The sequence below is a fragment of the Microcaecilia unicolor genome, chromosome 5, assembly GCF_901765095.1.
Source record: "Microcaecilia unicolor chromosome 5, aMicUni1.1, whole genome shotgun sequence".
NCBI lineage: Eukaryota > Metazoa > Chordata > Amphibia > Gymnophiona > Siphonopidae > Microcaecilia > Microcaecilia unicolor.
In genome coordinates, this window is record NC_044035.1 from 354,999,711 (window position 1) to 355,021,737 (window position 22,027).

The 22,027-nt window shown below is 44.2% G+C and overlaps 1 protein-coding gene across 1 annotated transcript in view; it reads right to left on the reverse strand.

The window, feature by feature from the left end:
• PIEZO1 (piezo type mechanosensitive ion channel component 1) overlaps positions 1 to 22,027 on the reverse strand; it is a gene marked incomplete in the record, with an annotated part of 321,245 nt that overhangs the window by 70,474 nt on the left and 228,744 nt on the right. The window contains 7 exon segments of the mRNA XM_030204591.1: positions 871 to 1,024; positions 5,355 to 5,459; positions 6,016 to 6,220; positions 7,958 to 8,158; positions 19,668 to 19,793; positions 20,607 to 20,783; positions 21,322 to 21,479. Coding sequence (XP_030060451.1) covers positions 871 to 1,024; positions 5,355 to 5,459; positions 6,016 to 6,220; positions 7,958 to 8,158; positions 19,668 to 19,793; positions 20,607 to 20,783; positions 21,322 to 21,479 — 1,126 coding nt within the window.

Below are 22,027 nucleotides of genomic sequence, written 5' to 3' on the forward strand. Positions count from 1 at the left end.
GCAAGCCAATTCTCTAAGATCGTATGCAATTTCAAGTGCTTTCTGGCAAGGAGCACAGGGTAACGCTGGCACTCACCCACTGCAGCCTCTGAGACTGGGCACAGGGTCAGGCTGGCACCTGCCCACTGCAGCCTCAGACTGGACATGACACTCACCCACTGCAGATTCTGAGACTGGGCACAGGGTAAGGCTGACACTAACTCACTGCAGCTTCTGAGACTGGGCCCATGCTGGCACTCACCCACTGTAGCTTCTGAGACTGGGCACAGGGTAAGGCTGGCACTAACTCACTGCAGCTTCTGAGACTGGGCACAGGGTCAGTGGGCACTCACCCACTACAGCTTCTGAGACTGGGCACAGGGTCAGGCTGGCACTAACTCACTGCAGCTTCTGAGACTGGGCACAGGGTCAGGCTGGCACCTGCCCACTGCAGCCTCAGACTGGACATGACACTCACCCACTGCAGATTCTGAGACTGGGCACAGGGTAAGGCTGGCACTAACTCACTGCAGCTTCTGAGACTGGGCAGAGGGTCAGGCTGGCACTCACCCACTGCAGCTTCTGAGACTGGGCACAGGGTCAGGCTGGCACTCACCCACTGCAGCTTCTGAGACTGGGCACAGGGTCAGTGGGCACTCACCCACTGCAGCTTCTGAGACTGGGCACAGGGTCAGGCTGGCACTCACCCACTGCAGCTTCTGAGACTGGGCACAGGGTCAGTGGGCACTCGCCCACTGCAGCTTCTGAGACTGGGCACAGGGTCAGTGGGCACTCGCCCACTGCAGCTTCTGAGACTGGGCACAGGGTCAGTGGGCACTCGCCCACTGCAGCTTCTGAGACTGGGCACAGGGTCAGTGGGCACTCACTCACCTGCAGTTGATGAAGTTGGGCACTGGGTTTGGCCGGTCTGTCAGCGGCTCCAGCTCATCAGTGTTCTCTCCTGCTATTGTGTACCATTCCTCCTTCTTCTCATCTGTGAAGACCTTCCACTGTTGGGCGGCACAGAGCAGCAGTAGGAAGTCAGCTAGTGCAGACAGGAAAGAGACGTGTTAGCATGACAGACACCAGGTGGCAGCAGCAGGAATACGAGAACAGAGAGGACAATCACTGGCCAAACTCTTTGTTAGAGGAAAGCCACAAGGTCGCAGGCATGTGACTGTTCTGTCATTCTCAATGATACTCCAAGTCCAGCTCTTTTCTTTAAAAGAACTTCTGAATACGAATCCCCCTACTTACCGTACATTATAAAATTAAGAAACCTGCATTGCTAGATCCCAAAGAAGGGAAACTTCTCTATAATCTGAATTGCTTTATGACATTATTACAGAAATGCTCTACCATGCTCTGGGCAAGTCACTTAACCCTCCATTGCCCACTGCATTGAGCCTGCCATGAGTGGGAAAGCGCGGGGTACAAATGTAACAAAAACAAAAACAAAAAATACCAGACACTGGACCGTGATCACCATTAAACTACTAAAGGCAGCTTCGTCTGATCAGACCTAGACATATTTTGCTGTCGTTTTTTCCCAATACTTTCTTCAGAAACAGAATCAAAAAGGCAAATCCAGACTCCCCAGACTAAGGCAAACTTTGAAAGCAGAGACGCAGACTGGGGGGGGGGGGGGGGGGTTTACTGATAGTGGAGAGCACTGCCTCGAGGGGTGCCTCCTCCCACAGGAGCCAACTTTTCAAAATGATTGGGGGTGCTGAAATTTTTTTTTTTTTTTACAGGTGATGCATTCCCCCCTCCCCCTCCCTCTCCCCCCATCCCCCTCATCCCCCTCCCTATCTCCCCTCCCTCCCTCCCTCCGAGTTCCAGGGTCCCTCCCTCCAAATTTTAAAAGTCATCTTCTTACCTCGTCGGGGTTAGGGCGGCAGCAGAGGTAAAAAGCGTGCAGGCTCTGCGCTTAGTTCAGTTTTCCCTTCTCTCTCTCTCTGCTCTGGTCCCGCCCTCATTTCCAGACCAGAGCGGAGAGAGAGAGAAGGGAAAACTTTTTACCTCTGCTGCCACCCTAACCCCGACGAGGTAAGAAAATGACTTTTAAAATTTGGAGGGAGGGGGCCTGGAACTCGGAGGGAGGGAACGAACTTCCAGTGGGTGACAAATTGGGGTGCTTGAGCACTCACAGCACCCACGGAGTCGGCGCCTATGCCTCCTCCAGATTATGGCAGGAAAGGCAGAAGACGTCAGTTTAAGATCCTCTGTACTGTATACTCTTAGGAATTGTACTTTCTGGGAACACAGTGTTCCATCAAAAGAGAGAACAGGAGAAAAAAAAAGGTCCAGTTAAAAATAGTAAAATCAATACAAAATCTTTATTGGATCACATAAAATCCAACATGGTCATGATTCGGCTTGCGCCTACGTTAGGGGTTTAAAAGGCTTGCACACATGAAGTAGGCGTTTGTAAAAGTGATCACAGTAGATACCATGCAGTGTTGCTTCGCTTGAACAGCTGACGACCGACTTGCATATATTGTGATTTTGTTGACAATACGTTGATGGGGGTCAACTGTGATTTTTAAGGTGTTTGACTTAACACATATGGTTTGCAAAATAATTTGGTATAAATTTCTACAAACCAGTTTTTATACCCCTGATGCAGGAATAAAGCTGAAACGTGGCCGTGTTGGGTTTTGTGTAATCAAACTGTATCCTATTTTTATCTAGTAAAGTTTATTTATTTTTATTTTATTTGTTACATTTGTATCCCACATTTTCCCACCTATTTGCAGGCTCAATGTGGCTTACACAGTACCGTAGTGGCGTTCGCCAGTTCCGGAATGAACAAATACAGGTGTTATTGTAGTAGAATAGGTTCATGTGAGGTAGGTATATTAGGGAACTTAGGAAGGAAGAAGGAAGTTGGGGTGTGTCCATTATGATTTTTGGTTTTGTTGTGTTGCAGGTGCTCAGGCTTTTATGTTGGGTCAGTGGGATATGACTTTCTGAACAGGTTTGTTTTTAGTTCTTTCCGAAAATTTAGGTGCTCGTACGTTGTTTTTACTATTTTTGGCAGTGCATTCCATAGTTGTGCGCTTAAATAGGAAAAGCTGGATGCATATGTTAATTTGTATTTGAGTCCTTTGCTGCTTGGGTAGTGAAGATTTAGGTATGTTCGTGCTGATCTTGTTGCGTTTCTGGTTGGCAGGTCTATGACATGTATCCCGGGGCTTTGCCGTAGATAATTTTATGAACCAGGGTGCAGATTTTAAAAGCAATACGTTCTTTGCTTGGGAGCCAGTGCAGTTTTTCTCGGAGGGGTTTGGCGCGTTCAAAAAGTTGCTTTGCTTTTGTATTGATTTTACTTTTAAGTGGTGTTTACCTTTTTTGTCATCTCATTTGATGCACAGTGTGTTCTTATGGTTGTGTGTAGCAACCAGGCCTCTCCTTTTTGTTGTGTACCAAGTGGATTACAATACAAAAAGCAAAAAACTTGATTATGCTGAAATTACAATTCTGTAATTAATTAATGTCACCGACCACTGCAAGGAAATGAACATGCAAGTGTGCACCCCTCCACTCCCCCCCCCCCCCCCCAGCTCCCTGTAGCCCTGAAAATTCAGTGTAAGCTTTTAGAATTCAGACATCATAAGAACATAAGATTAGCCATACCGGGTCAGACCAGACCAACGGTCCATCTAGCCCAGTATCCTTCTTCCAGCAGTAGCTAATCCAGGTTACAAGTATCTGGCAGAAACCCAATTAGTACCAACATCTTATGTTACCAATCCATGAAAACAAAATACTAAAAAGCAGAAGAGAAAGGCAGTTATCAAGGCATATTCCATGTCTGCCTTTCTCTCATGCTTTTTGTTTTCATGGATATTACTTTTTTACTTACAACATCCTGGTTACCATGTGATAATTGATTTTTATGTGGCGCTGTCTCTCTCATTAAGCATTTATATACACCTTTTTATAAAATTCTCCACACGTAACTTAGTACAGTTTTTTGTTTTCCTTTTCTGCAGTTTTCATTGTTGTTAATGTTTGTAATTTACACTTTTATGACCCTATTAGAATTAATAATGCATTCTGTAACCTGCTGAAGTTTCTGATTAACTGGTCAATTAGCGTCCATTACTACATTCTGCTGCTGTGAAAACTGCTGTTGCTTTGTGTCCTTTCTAAAGCTCATTGATAAAAGACTCAATAAGGTTAATTTTTATCTTCATTTCTCATTTTTCATCTTTAGCATTTATATGTGTAATTTTGATCACATTTTGATCTACTTTAACCATTCATAGGTAAGTACTTAAATTACCCATGTACCATCACTAATTTAGCCATCCAGTTACCTGAAAGGTATATTTGAGCTTTTATTGTGTTTTGTTAAACAGATGTTTGTCATTTTTTGAGCTAGAAATATAAATATATATTTGTACAATTACATATAAGTATTTTACCATATTCTCTTGTATACGTTTTTTCGATAGAGTTTGATAAGTCTTCCTGTGTCATTTTCTTTTGCCATCGTTTTGATTATGTATTATATTACAGAAGAGATATTTCATGCTCGGTTCAGTATTAATACAACTGCATTGTATATTTGATTTTTTTTTAATTATTATTATATCAGCTACCTTTTGTAACTTTTTATTATTTTTTGTTTCATTAACACCGATGTATGGTTGTATATTTTTATTTATTTACTTTTATGTGTTATGTGATGAAGGCATTTACGCTGAAATATAGTACTTTTTACCTTGAGCCTCAGACTCCCTTTTTTTGGAAGGCCTTTTGTCCATCCGTACTTTTTTTTTGCTAAGGAATGTGATGAACCATGGAAGAAAAATGAAGAAGAGAGGCCGGTTAAAGAGAAGGAAAGGTCTGGAACTTAAGGATGAAACTCATTCTCCCCTCCCCACCCCCCAGGTGATGTGGCCTTCAGGTGAGAAGCAGTGACCTGAAGCACACTTATTTACTTGTTACATTTGTATCTCACATTTCCCCACCTATTTGCAGGCTCAATGTGGCTTACATTGTCCCGTAGAGGCTTTCGCCAACTCCGGTAGAGAGACAAATACAAAGAGTTGTTGTGCTTGAAAAGGATTCATGTGGTCTAAGCATATGGGGCGTCGTGAAGAGGAAGATTTATGCAGAGTCTGTTACGGGCTTTGGTTTCTTTGTGTTGCAGGGTTTTAGGCAATTAAGTTGGGTCGATAGGGTATGCCTTTTTGAACAGGTTGGTTTTTAGCGATTTCCGGAAGTTTAGGTGATCGTGCCTTGTTTTCACGGCGCTTGGTAGTGCGTTCCACAATCGTGTGCTTATATAGGAGAAGCTGGATGCATATGTTGATTTGTATTTGAGTCCCCCTCTCCTTCCTATAGCAGGCACTGGCAGTTACCCATAAGATGCGTCGAGTTTGGAGACACATAGAAATCTGGCAGATACATCCATTTGATCAGCGCTGAGTTAACGGGGATGAAATGCTTCCACCTCCAAGGGTAATCTGCAAGAAAAAAAGCAACAGTTTGCTGACTTTGTCATGCCTGACCCCCAGGGCTATAGAGGGGACGAAGCATTTTAACCCCCCCCCCCCCTTCTTTCTAATGGTTATAAGGATACACCAATGCCTGATTTCTTAAAGATAGTGGATTCTAGGTACATAAGCATCACCATACTGGGTCAGATCAAAGGTTCATCTAGCTCAGTATCCTGTTTCCAACAGTGGCCAATTCAGGTTGTAAGTACCTGGCAGAATCCCAAAAGATTAATTTCCAACTCTTCCCACTCAGCACAGTAGCCAATCAGGACCCAGAATTCCTTCCCCACCCCCACAATTTCATGATAACAGAGCTATCATTTGCATCTCTTAATCACATCACAAGGCATCTTTCATATGATTTTAGGAGACGCAACAATCTTTTGCAATGCTTCGATACAAGGGGGGGGGGGGGGATGGGATACATTCACTACCAACCAAACCCTCCCTCAAGACAAGCCTAGAATGAGTGAGCCACAGTGACAATGCCTCCTCTCCTCTCCCCTCCCCTTCCCAGATTTACCGATGCAAAGAGCTGGAGGGATCCCCAAGCACAGCAAGTACTGGAAGAGCAGGAAGATGAACAGGAACAGACAGTACTTGGACCACAGTTTGGCGATACGGCTTCTCTTACGCCGGGTCAGGATGACAACAAGCCAGCAGCCATGGAAAATCACCATAAAATTCATGCGCTGTCCAATCACATTCACTGTCAACAGGAAACAGATCTGGGAGAAGAGAGGAAGAGAACAGAAAATGGCAGAGAGAGGGAGAGAGTACAAAATCTGGGATCTATCATTAACCCCAAACTAGAAAGAGTAGGACAGAACCTGCACCCAAAGGCGTAGCCACACCTCGAATTTTCGATGGGCCACTGGGCAGGCACATGTCTTCACCACCCCCACCCCAACTCACAACATTATGCTAAATACCTGTGCTGGTGAGGAACTCCAAGCCCCACCAGCTGCAGGGGTCATCCGGTGGCAGGAACAGCTGCCTTTCCTATTTGCTCCAATTGGAGGCACTGTCCATTCGCTGCCACTGCCCCGCCCCCCTGCACATGCTCGGCTTTCACGTGTGCGGCAGGGGGAGGCCAGCGCGATGGCAGCGTGTAGAGAGTGCCATCAGCTGGAGCAAGTAGGAAAGGGAGCTGTTCTTGCCAATGGAGGACCCCTGCAGCTGGTGGGGAATGGAGATCCCCACCAGCCAATAACAAGTGTGAAAGAATTTTGGGTGGGCCTGAGCCCAAAGTAGGTGGACCCAGACCCACCTGGGCCCATCTATGGCTACGCCGCTGCCTGCCTGCACCTCAGTCCTGCAAACATTCTGAGGCAGATATCCAGCCACACAGCTCAGATATAATTTGGAGCGTCTTTAGATGGTGTCGCTGAATAGACTCATAATCTGAACTGTACAAGCCAAACATCTCTATTTACATCTACTATTTGTCTGGGCCACATAGATGTATGAAGGACAGTTCTCTAACCTCAGCACCCACATTTCTGTGCCCCTTGTGCACACAGATGTATAGAATACTAGCAGTTATGTGCACAAGTGCACATTTACCCTTGAAAGTGCCAGCTGGGTGTCTTAGAGGGGCATAATCGAACGGGGATGCCATCTATAAGGGCGCCCATCTCAGAGGATGGCGCCGCAAAGGGGCGGAGTGTCCCGTATTATCTAAACAAGATGGGCATCCATCTTTCGTTTCGATAATACGGTCGGGGACGCCCAAATCTCAACATTTAGGTCATCCTTAGAGATGGTCGTCCCCAGTTTTCGCCGATAATGGAAACCGAGGACGCCCATCTCAAAAACGACCAAATCCAAGCCATTTGGTCATGGGAGGAGCCAGCATTCGTAGTGCACTGGTCTCTCTCACATGCCAGGACACCAACCGGGCACCCTAGGGGTGCACTGCAGTGGACTTCACAAATTGCTTCCAGGTGCATAGCTCCCTTACCTTCGGTGCTGAGACCACCAACCCCCCCTCCAAAAAACCCACTCCCCACAACTGTACACCACTACCATAGCCCTTAGGGATGAAGGGGGGCACCTACATGTGGATACAGTGGGTTTTGTGGTGGGTTTGGAGGGCTCCCATTTACCACCACAAGTGTAACAAGTAGGGGAGGGTGGGCCTGGGTCCACCTGCCTGAAGTGCACTGCCCCCTCTAAAAACTGGTCCAGGGACCTGCATACTGCTGTGATGGAGCTGGGTATGACATTTGAGGCTGGCATAGAGGCTGGAAAAAAATGTTTTTAGATTTTTTTTCTTGGGTGGGAGGGGGTTGGTGACCACTGGGGGAGTAAGGGGAGGTCATCCCTGATTCCCTCCGGTGGTCATCTGGTCAGTTCGAGCACCTTTTTGAGGCTTGGTCATGGAAAAAAAAGGGACCAAGTAAAGTCGCCCAAGTGTTCGTCAGGGATGCCCTTCTTTTTTCCATTTGCCCTTTGTAGCTCACCTCCAAGCCAAACTTGTAAAAGAAATAATTAATGAAGTATCGGATGCAGCTGAGTAGGCCCTGGTCCAGCTGTTCACGAGACACATCCTTGAAAACCGTGTCCGTGACTGGTGGCAGCAGTTGGTAACGACTGCGGTAATATTCCTGGTGACGGTACACAATGGCTTCGAAGATCAAGATCATCAACACTTGTAGATGGTTCTGTGAGAGACAGAGTGATATGAGTGCGTTAAACCTCCTTATCATACACCACATACCCCATTTTAACCTCTTCCCTTTGAATTTTTTTTTTGTTTTTTTTGTTCAATCATTTTTATTAATTTGGATATAACAATAAAAAAGGAAATTAAGTACCATTGACTTAATAACAGTTTAACAAGTTATATATGGGTACTAATTCCCTTTCAATTTTTTGATATAATATGTTCTATGTATTTTCATTATACAGTGCCTAAAGCTCTAGGGAGGGAAGGTAGTATAGCAAGTTTGTATTAAATGTTGAAACATTTTAAAAGTTTCACAGCACACCGTGATATACTACTACTACTACTACTTATGCTTTCTATAGCGCTACTAGACGTACGCAGCGCTGTACACCTGAACATGAAGAGACAGTCCCTGCTCGACAGAGCTTACAATCTAATTAGGACAGACAAACAGGACAAATAAGGGATAAGGACAAAGAGTAGCAAGATTCCGGAATCCCAAAGAGTAGCAAAATTCCAGAATCCCAAAGAGTAGCAAGATTCTTGTAGAAAGAGTAGCAAGATTCCGGAATCCCAAAAACTACTACTACTACTTATCATTTCTATAGTGCTACTAGACGTACGTAGCGCTGTACACTTGAACATGAAGAGACAGTCCCTGCTCGACAGAGCTTACAATCTAATTAGGACAGACAAACAGGACAAATAAGGGATAAGGACAAAGAGTAGCAAGATTCCGGAATCCCAAAGAGTAGCAAAATTCCAGAATCCCAAAGAGTAGCAAGATTCTTGTAGAAAGAGTAGCAAGATTCCGGAATCCCAAAAACTACTACTACTACTTATCATTTCTATAGTGCTACTAGACGTACGTAGCGCTGTACACTTGAACATGAAGAGACAGTCCCTGCTCGACAGAGCTTACAATCTAATCAGGACAAACAGGACAAATAAGGGATAAGGACAAAGAGTAGCAAGATTTCTATGCAGAATCCCAAAGAATAGCAAGATTCCGGAATCCCATAGTAGCAAAATTCTGTGTGGAATCCCAAAGAGTAGCAAGATTCCGGAATCCCATAGACTACTACTACTTATCATTTCTATAGTGCTACTAGACTTATGCAGTGCTGTACACTTGAACATGAAGAGACAGTTCCTGCTTGACAGAGCTTACAATCTAATTAGGACAAACAGGACAAACAAGAGATAAGGGAATATTACAGTGAGGATGATAAAATAAGGGTTCTGAACAAGTGAATAAGGGTTAGGAGTTAAAAGCAGCATCAAAAAGGTGGGCTTTTAGCTTAGATTTGAAGACGGCCAGAGATGGAGCTTGACGTACCGGCTCAGGAAGTCTATTCCAGGCATAAGGTGCAGCAAGATAAAAGGAACGGAGTCTGGAGTTAGCGGTGGAGGAGAAGGGTGCAGATAAGAGAGATTTCCCCAGTGAATGGAGTTCCCAGGGAGGAGTGTAGGGAAAGATAAGAGTAGAGAGGTACTGAGGAGCTGCAGAGTGAATGCACTTATAGGTCAATAAGAGGAGTTTGAACTGTATGCGGAAACGGATAGGAAGCCAGTGAAGTGACTAGAGGAGAGGGCAAATATTAGCATAACGACACTGGCGGAATATTAGTCATGTAGCAGAACTTTGAACAGATTGAAGGGGAGAGAGATGGCTAAGTGGGAGACCTGTGAGAAGCAAGTTGCAATAGTCGAAGCGAGAGGTGATAAGAGTATGGATGAGGGTTCTGGTGGTGTGCTCAGAAAGGAAAGGGCGAATTTTGGTGATATTGACAGGTTTTAGCAGTCTGCTGAATATGTGCAGAGAAGGAGAGGGAGGAGTGAAAGATGACCCCAAGGTTACGAGCTGATGAGACAGGAAGAATGAGAGTGCTATCCACAGAAATAGAGAATGGGGGAGGAGGAGAGGTTGGTTTAGGGGGAAAGATGAGAAGCTCAGTCTTGGTCATGTTTAGTTTCAGATGACGCTGAGACATCCAGGCAGCAATGTCAGCAATTCATACACACACCCACCCACCCTCCCAAAATCCAAAAGGAGGTGGCTTTCTGACACTATGCGAGTACTGAGGTGAGCAGTAGCAGTACATTTCAGAGATGGAGATCATACCCAGCATATCCCAGCTTGATACACCCAAACCCATTTGGAGACGTTACCCCTGGAGAGAGAGGAATGGCATATACCTCTCTTGACTGCAGGAGAGAATTTATAAACTGATATTATTTTATAAAAAAAAACTAGCTGAATGCAGAGCCTTTTAGAAAAGGCATACAGCGACATGAAATAACATATGCATAGCGACACATGCTAGGATCAATACATGTCAATTCTCTATGGTTTTTAAAGAGCCTTCTACTGTAGAATCTCACCTGTATCATTTGTCAGCGAGGAATGCAGAAACTTACAAGGAGCTAAGCTCTCAGTTCTTTAACAGCTGGGACATGTAACCAAACAGTATCCTATCGGTCAAGAAACATCTGATCCCCCACCCACACACCCTCATGCATGCAGACACCCTTCCCAAACAGCAGCATAAGTACATAAGTAGTGCCATACTGGGAAAGACCAAAGGTCCATCTAGCCCAGCATCCTGTCACCGACAGTGGCCAATCCAGGTCAAGGGCACCTGGCACGCTCCCCAAACGTAAAAACATTCCAGACAAGTTATACCTAAAAATGCGGAATTTTTCCAAGTCCATTTAATAGCGGTCTATGGACTTGTCCTTTAGGAATCTATCTAACCCCTTTTTAAACTCCGTCAAGCTAACCGCCCGTACCACGTTCTCCGGCAACGAATTCCAGAGTCTAATTACACGTTGGGTGAAGAAAAATTTTCTCCAATTCGTTTTAAATTTACCACACTGTAGCTTCAACTCATGCCCTCTAGTCCTAGTATTTTTGGATAGCGTGAACAGTCGCTTCACATCCACCCGATCCATTCCACTCATTATTTTATACACTTCTATCATATCTCCCCTCAGCCGTCTCTTCTCCAAGCTGAAAAGCCCTAGCCTTCTCAGCCTCTCTTCATAGGAAAGTCGTCCCATCCCCACTATCATTTTCGTCGCCCTTCGCTGTACCTTTTCCAATTCTACTATATCTTTTTTGAGATACGGAGACCAGTACTGAACACAATACTCCAGGTGCGGTCGCACCATGGAGCGATACTACGGCATTATAACATCCGCACACCTGGACTCCATACCCTTCCTAATAACACCCAACATTCTATTCGCTTTCCTAGCCGCAGCAGCACACTGAGCAGAAGGTTTCAGCGTATCATCGACGACGACACCCAGATCCCTTTCTTGATCCGTAACTCCTAACGCGGAACCTTGCAAGACGTAGCTATAATTCGGGTTCCTCTTACCCACATGCATCACTTTGCACTTGTCAACATTGAACTTCATCTGCCACTTGCACGCCCATTCTCCCAGTCTCGCAAGGTCCTCCTGTAATTGTTCACATTCCTCCTGCGACTTGACGACCCTGAATAATTTTGTGTCATCGGCGAATTTAATTACCTCACTAGTTATTCCCATCTCTAGGTCATTTATAAATACATTAAAAAGCAACGGACCCAGCACAGACCCCTGCGGGACCCCACTAACTACCCTCCTCCACTGAGAATACTGGCCATGCAATCCTACTCTCTGCTTCCTATCTTTCAACCAGTTCTTAATCCATAATAATACCCTACCTCCGATTCCATGACTCTGCAATTTCTTCAGGAGTCTTTCGTGCGGCACTTTGTCAAACGCCTTCTGAAAATCCAGATATACAATATCAACCGGCTCCCCATTGTCCACATGTTTGCTTACCCCCTCAAAAAAATGCATTAGATTGGTGAGGCAAGACTTCCCTTCACTAAATCCGTGCTGACTTTGTCTCATCAGTCCATGTTTTTGTATATGCTCTGCAATTTTATTCTTAATAATAGCCTCCACCATCTTGCCCGGCACCGACGTCAGACTCACCGGTCTATAATTTCCCGGATCTCCTCTGGAACCCTTCTTAAAAATCGGAGTAACATTGGCTACCCTCCAGTCTTCCGGTACTACACTCGATTTTAGGGACAGATTGCATATTTCTAACAGTAGCTCCGCAAGTTCATTTTTTAGTTCTATTAATACTCTGGGATGAATACCATCAGGTCCCGGTGATTTACTACTCTTCAGCTTGCTGAACTGACCCATTACATCCTCCAAGGTTACAGAGAATTTGTTTAGTTTCTCCGACTCCCCCGCTTCAAATATTCTTTCCGGCACCGGTGTCCCCCCCAAATCCTCCTCGGTGAAGACCGAAGCAAAGAATTCATTTAATTTCTCCGCTACGGCTTTGTCCTCCTTGATCGCCCCTTTAACACCATTTTCGTCCAGCGGCCCAACCGACTCTTTGGCCGGTTTCCTGCTTTTAATGTATCTAAAAAAATTTTTACTATGTATTTTTGCTTCCAACGCTAATTTCTTCTCAAAGTCCTTTTTTGCCCTCCTTACCTCCTTATCCCAGCAGATCCCTCCCTCCACCACCACCTTTAATCCTCATCCTTGCCCTTACCAAGCTCCCTGGTCTCTATTGGGAACAGAAGCAATGCCCATTTGATCCCCCTCTTACTGCTGCAGGATCCAAAATGGCTGCCATGACCCCTAGCAGTAATCCTGCAACACTGCCGCTAGGGACCAAGCTGTCTAAGATGGGTATTTTGAAGACTGACCCCCCCCCCCCAGCAGTAATACAAAAAGAGTATCACTAGGGAACAGAGAAGACATTTTTGATCCTGAATCCATATGAGCAGGTGCAAGTGGACAATTGCTCCTGCTTTCACTAGATATCAAAGGCCTGGTTAAACTGGAGATGAGGAATTGGGGGGTGGGGGTGGGGGTGGGGGTGGGGGTGGGTAGGGTCAGAGAGGGGTATCAGTTCTGTTTTGTCATAAGTACATAAGAATCCACATTTATGCAAATCGGCCCTAAGCACTCCCTCTCCACACCTCTTGGAAATCTAGAAACGTGCTCAGAATTCCCAGATTTAGATAGGCTGTATTCTGAAATTGCATTTACATGGGTAGGCCAGGTAGGCAGGGGGCATGCAATGAAACTACAGTGTAGTAAATTTAAAACAAATCGGAGACAATTTTTCTTCACCCAACTAATTAAACTCTGGAATTCGTTGCCAGAGAATGTGGTGAAGGCGGTTAGCTTGGCAGAGTTTAAAAAGGGGTTAGACGGTTTCCTAAAGGGCAAGTCCATAAACCGCTACTAAATGGACTTGGGAAAAATCCACAATTCCATGTATAGAATGTTTGTACGTTTGGGAAGCTTGCCAGGTGCCCTTGGCCTGGATTGGCTGCTGTCGTGGACAGGATGCTGGGCTCGATGGACCCTTGGTCTTTTCCCAGTGTGACATTACTTATGTACTTATATATGTACTTATGATATTTACATGTGAGGATACTTCTAAAATACCCTCCACAGTCAGTTAATTGATCAGAGCCAACATGAATGTAGCCTAAGAAGTCTTGCCTCATTAATCTTCTACACATTTTTGAAGGGGTGAATAAACATGTGGCTAATGGTGAGCCAGGGATATAATGTACCTAGACAAAGTCCTTCGTGAGAGACTCTTGAGGAAATTAAAAAGTCATGGGATAGGCGACTATGTCCTACAGAGAGCAGGTTAAATGATAGAAAAGAAGAGAATAGGATTAAACAGTCAATTCTCTCAATGAAGAAAGGTGGAGTGTTCAAGGGACCACTGCTTTTGAACCTCTTTACAAATCTGGAGATGGGAACAATATATATTTATTTAATGCATTTATTACCCGGACCATCCATAGTTCTGGACTGATTACAAGAAAATGAAACAATGAGTGAGGTGATCAAATCCGCATGCAACATAATTATTTAAAGTGTTAAATCACATGTGAGTTATGAGAAATTGCAGGAGAACCTTGGGAGACTGGAAGACTAGGCGTCCAAATAGCAGATGAAATGTAATGTGGATAAGAGAAAAGTGATGCACATTGGGCAGAATAATCCAAATTAGAGCTACACGATGCTAAGGTCCACATTAGAAGTCATCACCCAGGAAAAAGATCTAGTGGTTAAAATCTGCTCTGTGTAAAAAAAAAAAAAAAATTATTAGGAAAGGAATAAAAGAATAAACCAAAAAATATCATAATGCCTCTGTATTGCTCCATGGCGAGATTGCACTTTGAGTTACTGTGTGCAATTCTACATAAGTACATAAGTAATGCCATACTGGGAAAAGACCAAGGGTCCATCGAGCCCAGCATCCTGTCCACGACAGCGGCCAATCCAGGCCAAGGGCACCTGGCAAGCTTCCCAAACGTACAAACATTCTATACATGCTATTCCTGGAATTTTGGATTTTTCCAAGTCCGTTTAGTAGCGGTTTATGGACTTGTCCTTTAGGAAACCATCCAACCCCTTTTTAAACTCTGCTAAGCTAACCGCCTTCACCACTTTCTCCGGCAACGAATTCCAGAGTTTAATTACACGTTGGGTGAAGAAAAATTTTCTCCGATTTGTTTTAAATTTACTACACTGTAGTTTCATCGCATGCCCTCTAGTTCTAGTATTTTTGGAAAGCGTGAACAGAAGCTTCACATCCACCTGTTCCACTCCACTCATTATTTTATATACCTCTATCATGTCTCCCCTCAGCCGTCTCTTCTCCAAGCTGTATAGCCCTAGCCTCCTTAGTCTTTCTTCATAGGGAAGTCGTCCCATCCCCGCTATCATTTTAGTCGCCCTTCGCTGCACCTTTTCCAATTCTACTATATCTTTCTTGAGATGCGGCGACCAGATTCTAGTCACCATCTCTCAAAAAAGATATAGAGGAATTAGAAAAGGTACAAAGAAGGGCAACCAAAATCATTATTATTTGTTACATTTGTATCCCACATTTTCCCACCTTTTGCAGGCTCAATGTGGCTTACATATAACTGTTAACGGCGTTACCAATTACGGTCTGAACAAATACATGGCATGAATAAATACAAAGTGATATTGTGGTAGAATGAGGTACATGTATGGTAGGAACAGTTGGGGGGAACCTAGAGAGGGAAAGGAGGGGGAAGAAGAGTCAGGTAATGTCCGTTACGGTCTTTGGTTATGTTCTGTCGCAAGTGACCGGTATTTTTATGTTGGGTCGGTGGGGTATGCTCTTCTGAACAGGTCTGTCTTTAGTGCTTTCTGAAAATTTAGGTGGTCAAGCGTAGTTTTTATTGCTTTTGGCAATGCGTTCCACATTGAGAGAAACATTGTCTTTATGGTGGATTTCGCTTGGGTCTCTAGTAATAGACTCATGTGAGGAAAGGCTAAAGATAGCACAGATAGCACTGTGTACTAGGCTGCTATCCCTGTGGTTTGCAGTTTCCTGTGATTGACTTCTTGTGAGCTTTCCCTATTGGCTCTTAGTTCTGGGTCTGGGCCAGTGCCAGCCCTTCCTCTCTCCTCCTGGGGGCTGTGTTAGAGAGTCCCAGTCTTCCTAGCACACCTTTGTAATCAGCAGCTGTTCTAGGGGCTGATCCCTCCTTGATCTACTGTGATTCCATCAAAACACTTCCCACATTTTCCCCTTTGAGTATTACAGCTTTTCCTCTCAGCTGGGCTGAGGTTCTGGCATCTCCTTGCCTCTGAGGTAGCTAGTTATTGACTCTGTTTGCAGAGGGCAACAATTCTTTCCAAGCAACTGAACTGTAAGTTGATTTTCTTTGCTTGCTATGGTTGCTACATTAAAGCAGAGTTGGATTAAGAATTGAGTCTACTGGCAAAGATTTTACATGGGAATGGTTTATGCTGGCTGTTGAAGTTTTCTGACCTCATTTAGCCTAGAACAGCACAATAATGCTTAAGTCCTGGGGGTCACACGTAAATTTAGGTGTGTCCATTTGTACCAACGAAAATGTGGTGCAGATGCCCCCACCTAAATTTTATGCACGGATTCCCCCTAATTATATAATTATATGTGTAACCAAAAAGCATTTCCACCATCTACCCCAAATCATCTATGATCCTTCCATTTCCGCGCCCTTTTTTTTCGGGACGCATGTAAAATTTAGGTGCCAATAATTGCTTGTTAAAAAGCCATGTATTGGCACTAATTGGCTCATTATTTCCAATATCCATGATGTATTGTAAGCCACACTGAGCCTGCAAAGAGGTGGGAAAATGTGGGATACAAATGCAATAAATAAAATAAAATTATTCAGTTAAATTGCACTTGTAAACTGGGCTTGTGCCCAAATCTGTGTGCCCAGTTTTTGTCAACTCTTATAGAATTAGGGGGTTGATGTAATCCAGAGAGCAATTTCAAATCCATTACTTCAGGTAAGACGGTGCATTAATAGCGGGGCAGAAGAAAACACTGTCCAGTGGAAGAGATTATGTAGAAGTAGGGTGTGAAGTGCTACAAGCCATAGACTGTGGATCAGTGTCCAGGACAGTTTTTACCATATCCTCCAGCAATAAATTCCAGAGGTTAATTCATGAATTATTCACCAAGCAAAAAAATATTTTTTCCTATATGTTTTAAAAGTATTACTTACTAATTTCATGGTGTGTCCCCTAGTCTGTGTACTTTTCGAAAGAGTAAGCAGTCAATTTGCGTTTACCCTTTCCATTCCATTAAGGATTTTATAAATCTCTGTTATATCTCCCTTCAGCCATCTCATCACGTACGTGCAGGACGTCAGACTCACAGAAGCAGAAGCCTGCGCGGCCACACTGGTGATCTGCAAGGGCCGACTTCTACATGGAATGTTGCTAGTGGAATAGCAACATTCCATGTAGAATCTCAAATAGTAGCAACAGTGGAGGAGTGGCCTAGTGGTTAGGGTGGCGGACTTTGGTCCTGAGGAACTGAGTTGGATTCCCACTTCAGGCACAGGCAGCTCCTTGTGACTCTGGGCAAGTCACTTATCCCTCCATTGCCTCATGTAAGCCGCATTGAGCCTGCCATGAGTGGGAAAGCGCAGGGTACAAATGTAACAAAATAAAATAGATACTATTGGAGATTCTACATGGAATGTTGCTACTATTGGACATTCTACATGGAATGTTGCTATTCCACTAGCAACATTCCATGTAGAAGGCTGCGCAGGCTTCTGTTTCTGTGAGTCTGAGAAGCAGAAGCCTGCGCGGCCACATTGGTGATCTGCAAGGGCCGACTTCTACATGGAATGTTGCTAGTGGAATAGCAACATTCCATGTAGAATCTCAAATAGTAGCAACAGTGGAGGAGTGGCCTAGTGGTTAGGGTGGTGGATTTTGGTCCTGGGGAACTGAGGAACTGAGCTTGATTCCCACTTCAGGCACAGGCAGCTCCTTGTGACTCTGGGCAAGTCACTTATCCCTCCATTGCCTCATGTAAGCCGCATTGAGCCTGCCATGAGTGGGAAAGCACGGGATACAAATGTAACAAAAAAATATATATAAAAAAAAATAAATTATCTTTAATATAAGGAATCTGTAGAATTGAATCACATATAATAACAATATAATTCTGTAGAATTATATTGTTATTATATGTGATTTCAATTACCCCAATATTGACTGGATAAATGGTACATCAGGGACCACTAAGGAGGTAAAATTCCTAGATGTAATAAATGACTGCTTTGGAAAAAACTGAAAACTTATCTTTATAGTAAGTGTTATTAGTTTTAATGAAATTTTATCCATATTTTGTTTATTGATACATTTTATTTGTAAATTGCAATGAACCCTTAATTAGGGGATATAGCGATTAATAAGCATAACATTGACATTGATGGTGTGCAGCGGCGGCTACGAAAGCCAATAGAATGTTAGGAAATATTAGGAAAGGAGTGGAAAACAAAAATGAGAATGTTATAATAATTTTGTATCATTCCATGGCGCAACCGCACCTCAAATACTGTGAGCAATTCTGGTCACAGCATCTCAAAAAAGATACAGCAGAATTAGAAAAGATACAGAGAAGGGCAACGAAAATGATAACGAGAATGGGACAACTTGAAAAAAAGGTAAAATAGTTTTAGTCCATTATCTGATATCTAGTAGGCACTTCTGTTTACTAAAGACATTGATCTAAAGACTTTATTTCACATCTGTGAGATTATTGGTAGTTTAATTGAGGGGCAGCTTCAGAAGATATCAGAAATTTAGAGATAATATAGGTTAAAGATGTAAACTTCAACTCATGGAATTGCAGTTATGGTTTCATCATTATGCAGTTCCCGAATCCTGGTGTTGTTTGATGATCCAATAGATGCAGATTCACTAGAGGCTTTGTCTTTGTTTTAAAACAAATAAGAGAAAATATTTTTTTCACTCAGCAATAGTTAAGCTCTGGAACTCGTTGCCAGAGGATGTGGTAACAGTGGTTGCATATCTTGGTTTAACAATGGTTTGGACAAGTTCCTGGAGGAAAAGTCAATAGTCTGCTATTGAGACAGACATGGGGAAGCTACTGCTTGCCCTGGGATTGGTAGCATGGAATGTTGCTACTACTATTTGGGGTTTCTGCCAGGTACCTGTGACCTGGATTGGCCACTGTTGGAAGCAGGTTACTGGGCTAGATTTGTAGCATGGAATGTTGCAACTCTTTGAGATTCCACATGGAATCTTGTTACTCTTTAGGATTCCAGAATCTGGCTATTCTTTCAGGTTCTACATGGAATGTTGCAACTCTTTCAGATTCCACATGGAATCTTGTTACTCTTTGAGATTCCAGAATCTGGCTATTCTTTCAGGTTCTACATGGAATGTTGCTACTCTTTGAGATTCCACATGGAATCTTGTTACTCTTTAGGATTCCAGAATCTGGCTATTCTTTGGGGTTCCACATGGAATGTTGCTACTAATTGATATTCCACATGGAAACTTGTTACTCTTTGGGTTTCTGCCAGGTACTTGTGACCTGGATGGCCACTGTTGGAAGCAGGATACTGGGCTAGTTGGACCACTGGTCTGAGCCAGTATGGCTAATCTTATGTTCTTAAGTCATCTGGCTTCTTCTCTGTCCTCCACTGTATGGTTATTCCCCTGATTTCCAATTCAGACACAGTTTCACTTTCTGATGGTTCTATGAACCATGAATTACACCTTAATAACACAGTGACAAGCTCTACAATAGGGGTCGAGATGCATCTGTTTGATACACTCAGTGTATGAATTTTCAGAGTCCATATTTCTGGCACAAAATGATATTTTTTGTCAGTTGCCTACCTCGGATCAAAGACAAAATACTCAGAGTTGTGAGCCCAGACATGACATAAATGTTTTGTACTTTTTTGGGATCTTGCCAGGTACTTGTGACCTGGATTGGCCACTGTTGGAAGCAGGATGCTGGGCTTGATGAACCTTTGTTCTGTCCCAGTATGGCAATACTTATGACAGCAGGGCTTGCAGAATGGGCAGATAATCTACCTTTGACCAGTAAGGGAGAGCCTGGCATCAGCTCCCTCCTACAATCTCCTTACCTGGATGTAGGCCAAATTGGGAAAACCCTTCCGGATCCCAAACCAATTGGCTGGGTCTATGGGGCCCCGGTAGAGGGTGGAGTTCAGGATTTCCTCATCTTCCATGTTGGTGCTGTTTGGATAGGGCTGAAACGAGACAGGAAAGAAGTGAGGAACTGGTCATGTTTTAGGCTGCGGAATACGTGAACATGCAAAGACCAGTCGGATCATAACAGCAGCACGATGGGACCAGCCACCAGCACAGGACATGAAGCAAAAACTAATCCAAATACTCCCAATCTAACTCCTGACCACCAGTGTAGGAAAAGTACCAAAACCAAGACCCATCTTGGCATTTTCAGCCAGTGTTGTGATTACGCAGCTCTTTTTGTTTTTCGCTTATAAACCTCGGAAGAATCCAAGGGGAAGGGGGGGAGGAAGGAAAAGGGGGAGAGAGGGGGGAACTCACCTGGGCTATCAGAGAACAAGGCCAGGTGGGACGGGAAGGGGGAAGGAGGGGGAAGAAGGAGGGTAGGGGGGAGAGGGTGGGTGGGACTACTGTCAGGTGTTTTGGGAGGGGGGGAGTTAATCTATTGGAAAACTTGATCACGATTTGTAAAGCTTGAACTTGTTCATATTCATGTATGAAGGTGTGGTGTATTTTGTTATGTCATCAATACAAATGTTGAAACATAAACCTCAGAAGATGGAGTAAAGTGCATAAGTCATAAGAACGTTGAGACCATAATGTACCTCGATGCTGCATATTACATTCACGGAGCAGCTTGTAAAGGATTTTGAGGCTGCCTTTTAAGTGACATCCCCTATTTCCCAAGGACCCCCCATCTCTACTGAATTTATCCTCACAGGACGCGTGAGAAGTTTTAGGGTCTATTAATAAAGGAAACAGGGGGCACAGCCCCCTAATGACCCAGTATGGCTCCGCCCTCCGTCCCTCACCTGGGTACAGTTGGTGGAGTACTCCTCAGGGCTGACGATGTTCAGCTGATACAGCATCTTGCAGACAATGATGATAGAGACCCAGATAGTGGAGAGGCAGGAGGCCATGTGTCGGAAACGAAAGAAGGGCGTTGCCAAAGCCCAGAACACCACAAGTAGGAAGTTCATGACAGTCACCTGAAGGATGACAAAGGAGCTGCATCACTTCCCTTCTCTACCCCGTGCTTAATTCCTGTTTATCAAGGCAATCGCTACCAATGTAACAGATAACAGAGACGACTGTCCAGTAATCATTTTCCATTAAATATATCCCAAGGGCTTGATATTCAGCCGGCAGCAGTCGGCACTTTGCTGACTGTCGCCAGCGTTAAACTCACAAATTCAATGCCAGGCCTGAGTATGATGTTCAGCACTTAACTGTCTATGGGATATCAAATAAAGATAGGACTGACTTTTATGAGGTTAACCTGACTAGTTAGGTGCTGAATATCGGCATTTAACTGGCCAAGTGCCGAATCCCCCCCTGGAACGCCACCAAAACAGTACTAACCAATATGCTGAAAATTAGTGGTTACCCTCCAGTTCTGGCTGGTTAAATCACTTTAAATATCGACCTTATATCCTTGGAGAATTTCCATATGCTTATGCATTGTCCTCGACATGACCCTCTGTAATGAACTTGTTCTCATGACGAGAGACGTTCATTCCACCTTACCTCCTGCAGTGCCACCCAGACGGTGTAGAGAGCTACCAGCTTCATGATGTGCAGTTCCAGTAATCTCCAGAGGAAAGCCTGGAGCCGGTGCAGGGTGTCTGAGAACTTCCAGAACAGAACCATCAAGCGCTCCGCCACAAGGCCCCACTTACTGGGGGGAGCTGCAAGACAGGAGAGATGATAGCAAGAAATTCATTCAGTGCAAGGGAGGGGTTCAAAATGGAAGGACGCTTACTCAGGACAAAAAGAGCCACAACAAACCAAAAATAACAAGAAAAAAAAAGACACTTCTGCCCATTCCACCCTCTCCAAAAATTCAGCTGTCTAAACTCAAAGGAACTGATCTAGGGGGAGCAGCTTACAGCATCTTAAAGTTTAAAGCAAAAGCAGGGTACAATAAAATAGGTGTTTACTGAATAAAATTCAGAACCCCTCCCCCCCCCCCCCCCGTTCTCCTAGTACACTCTCACGCCTCCCTTGTCCTGTTTTGTATCCTCCACTCAGTTTTTCTGCCTTTTTCTATACTGTCAATTCTTAAACACCACAAATGTATTTAAGGCTCTCAGTCTCCATCTGCTGGTAGAAGGTATACTCACACATCTGGACTGGTCTGGAAAGACAGCAAGGAAAAAAAGCTCTAAAATTATTACCCCCTCATGTTCCTGAGAAAGGAGGAATTCAAAGGAATCCCTCCTGCTTTTGGAAA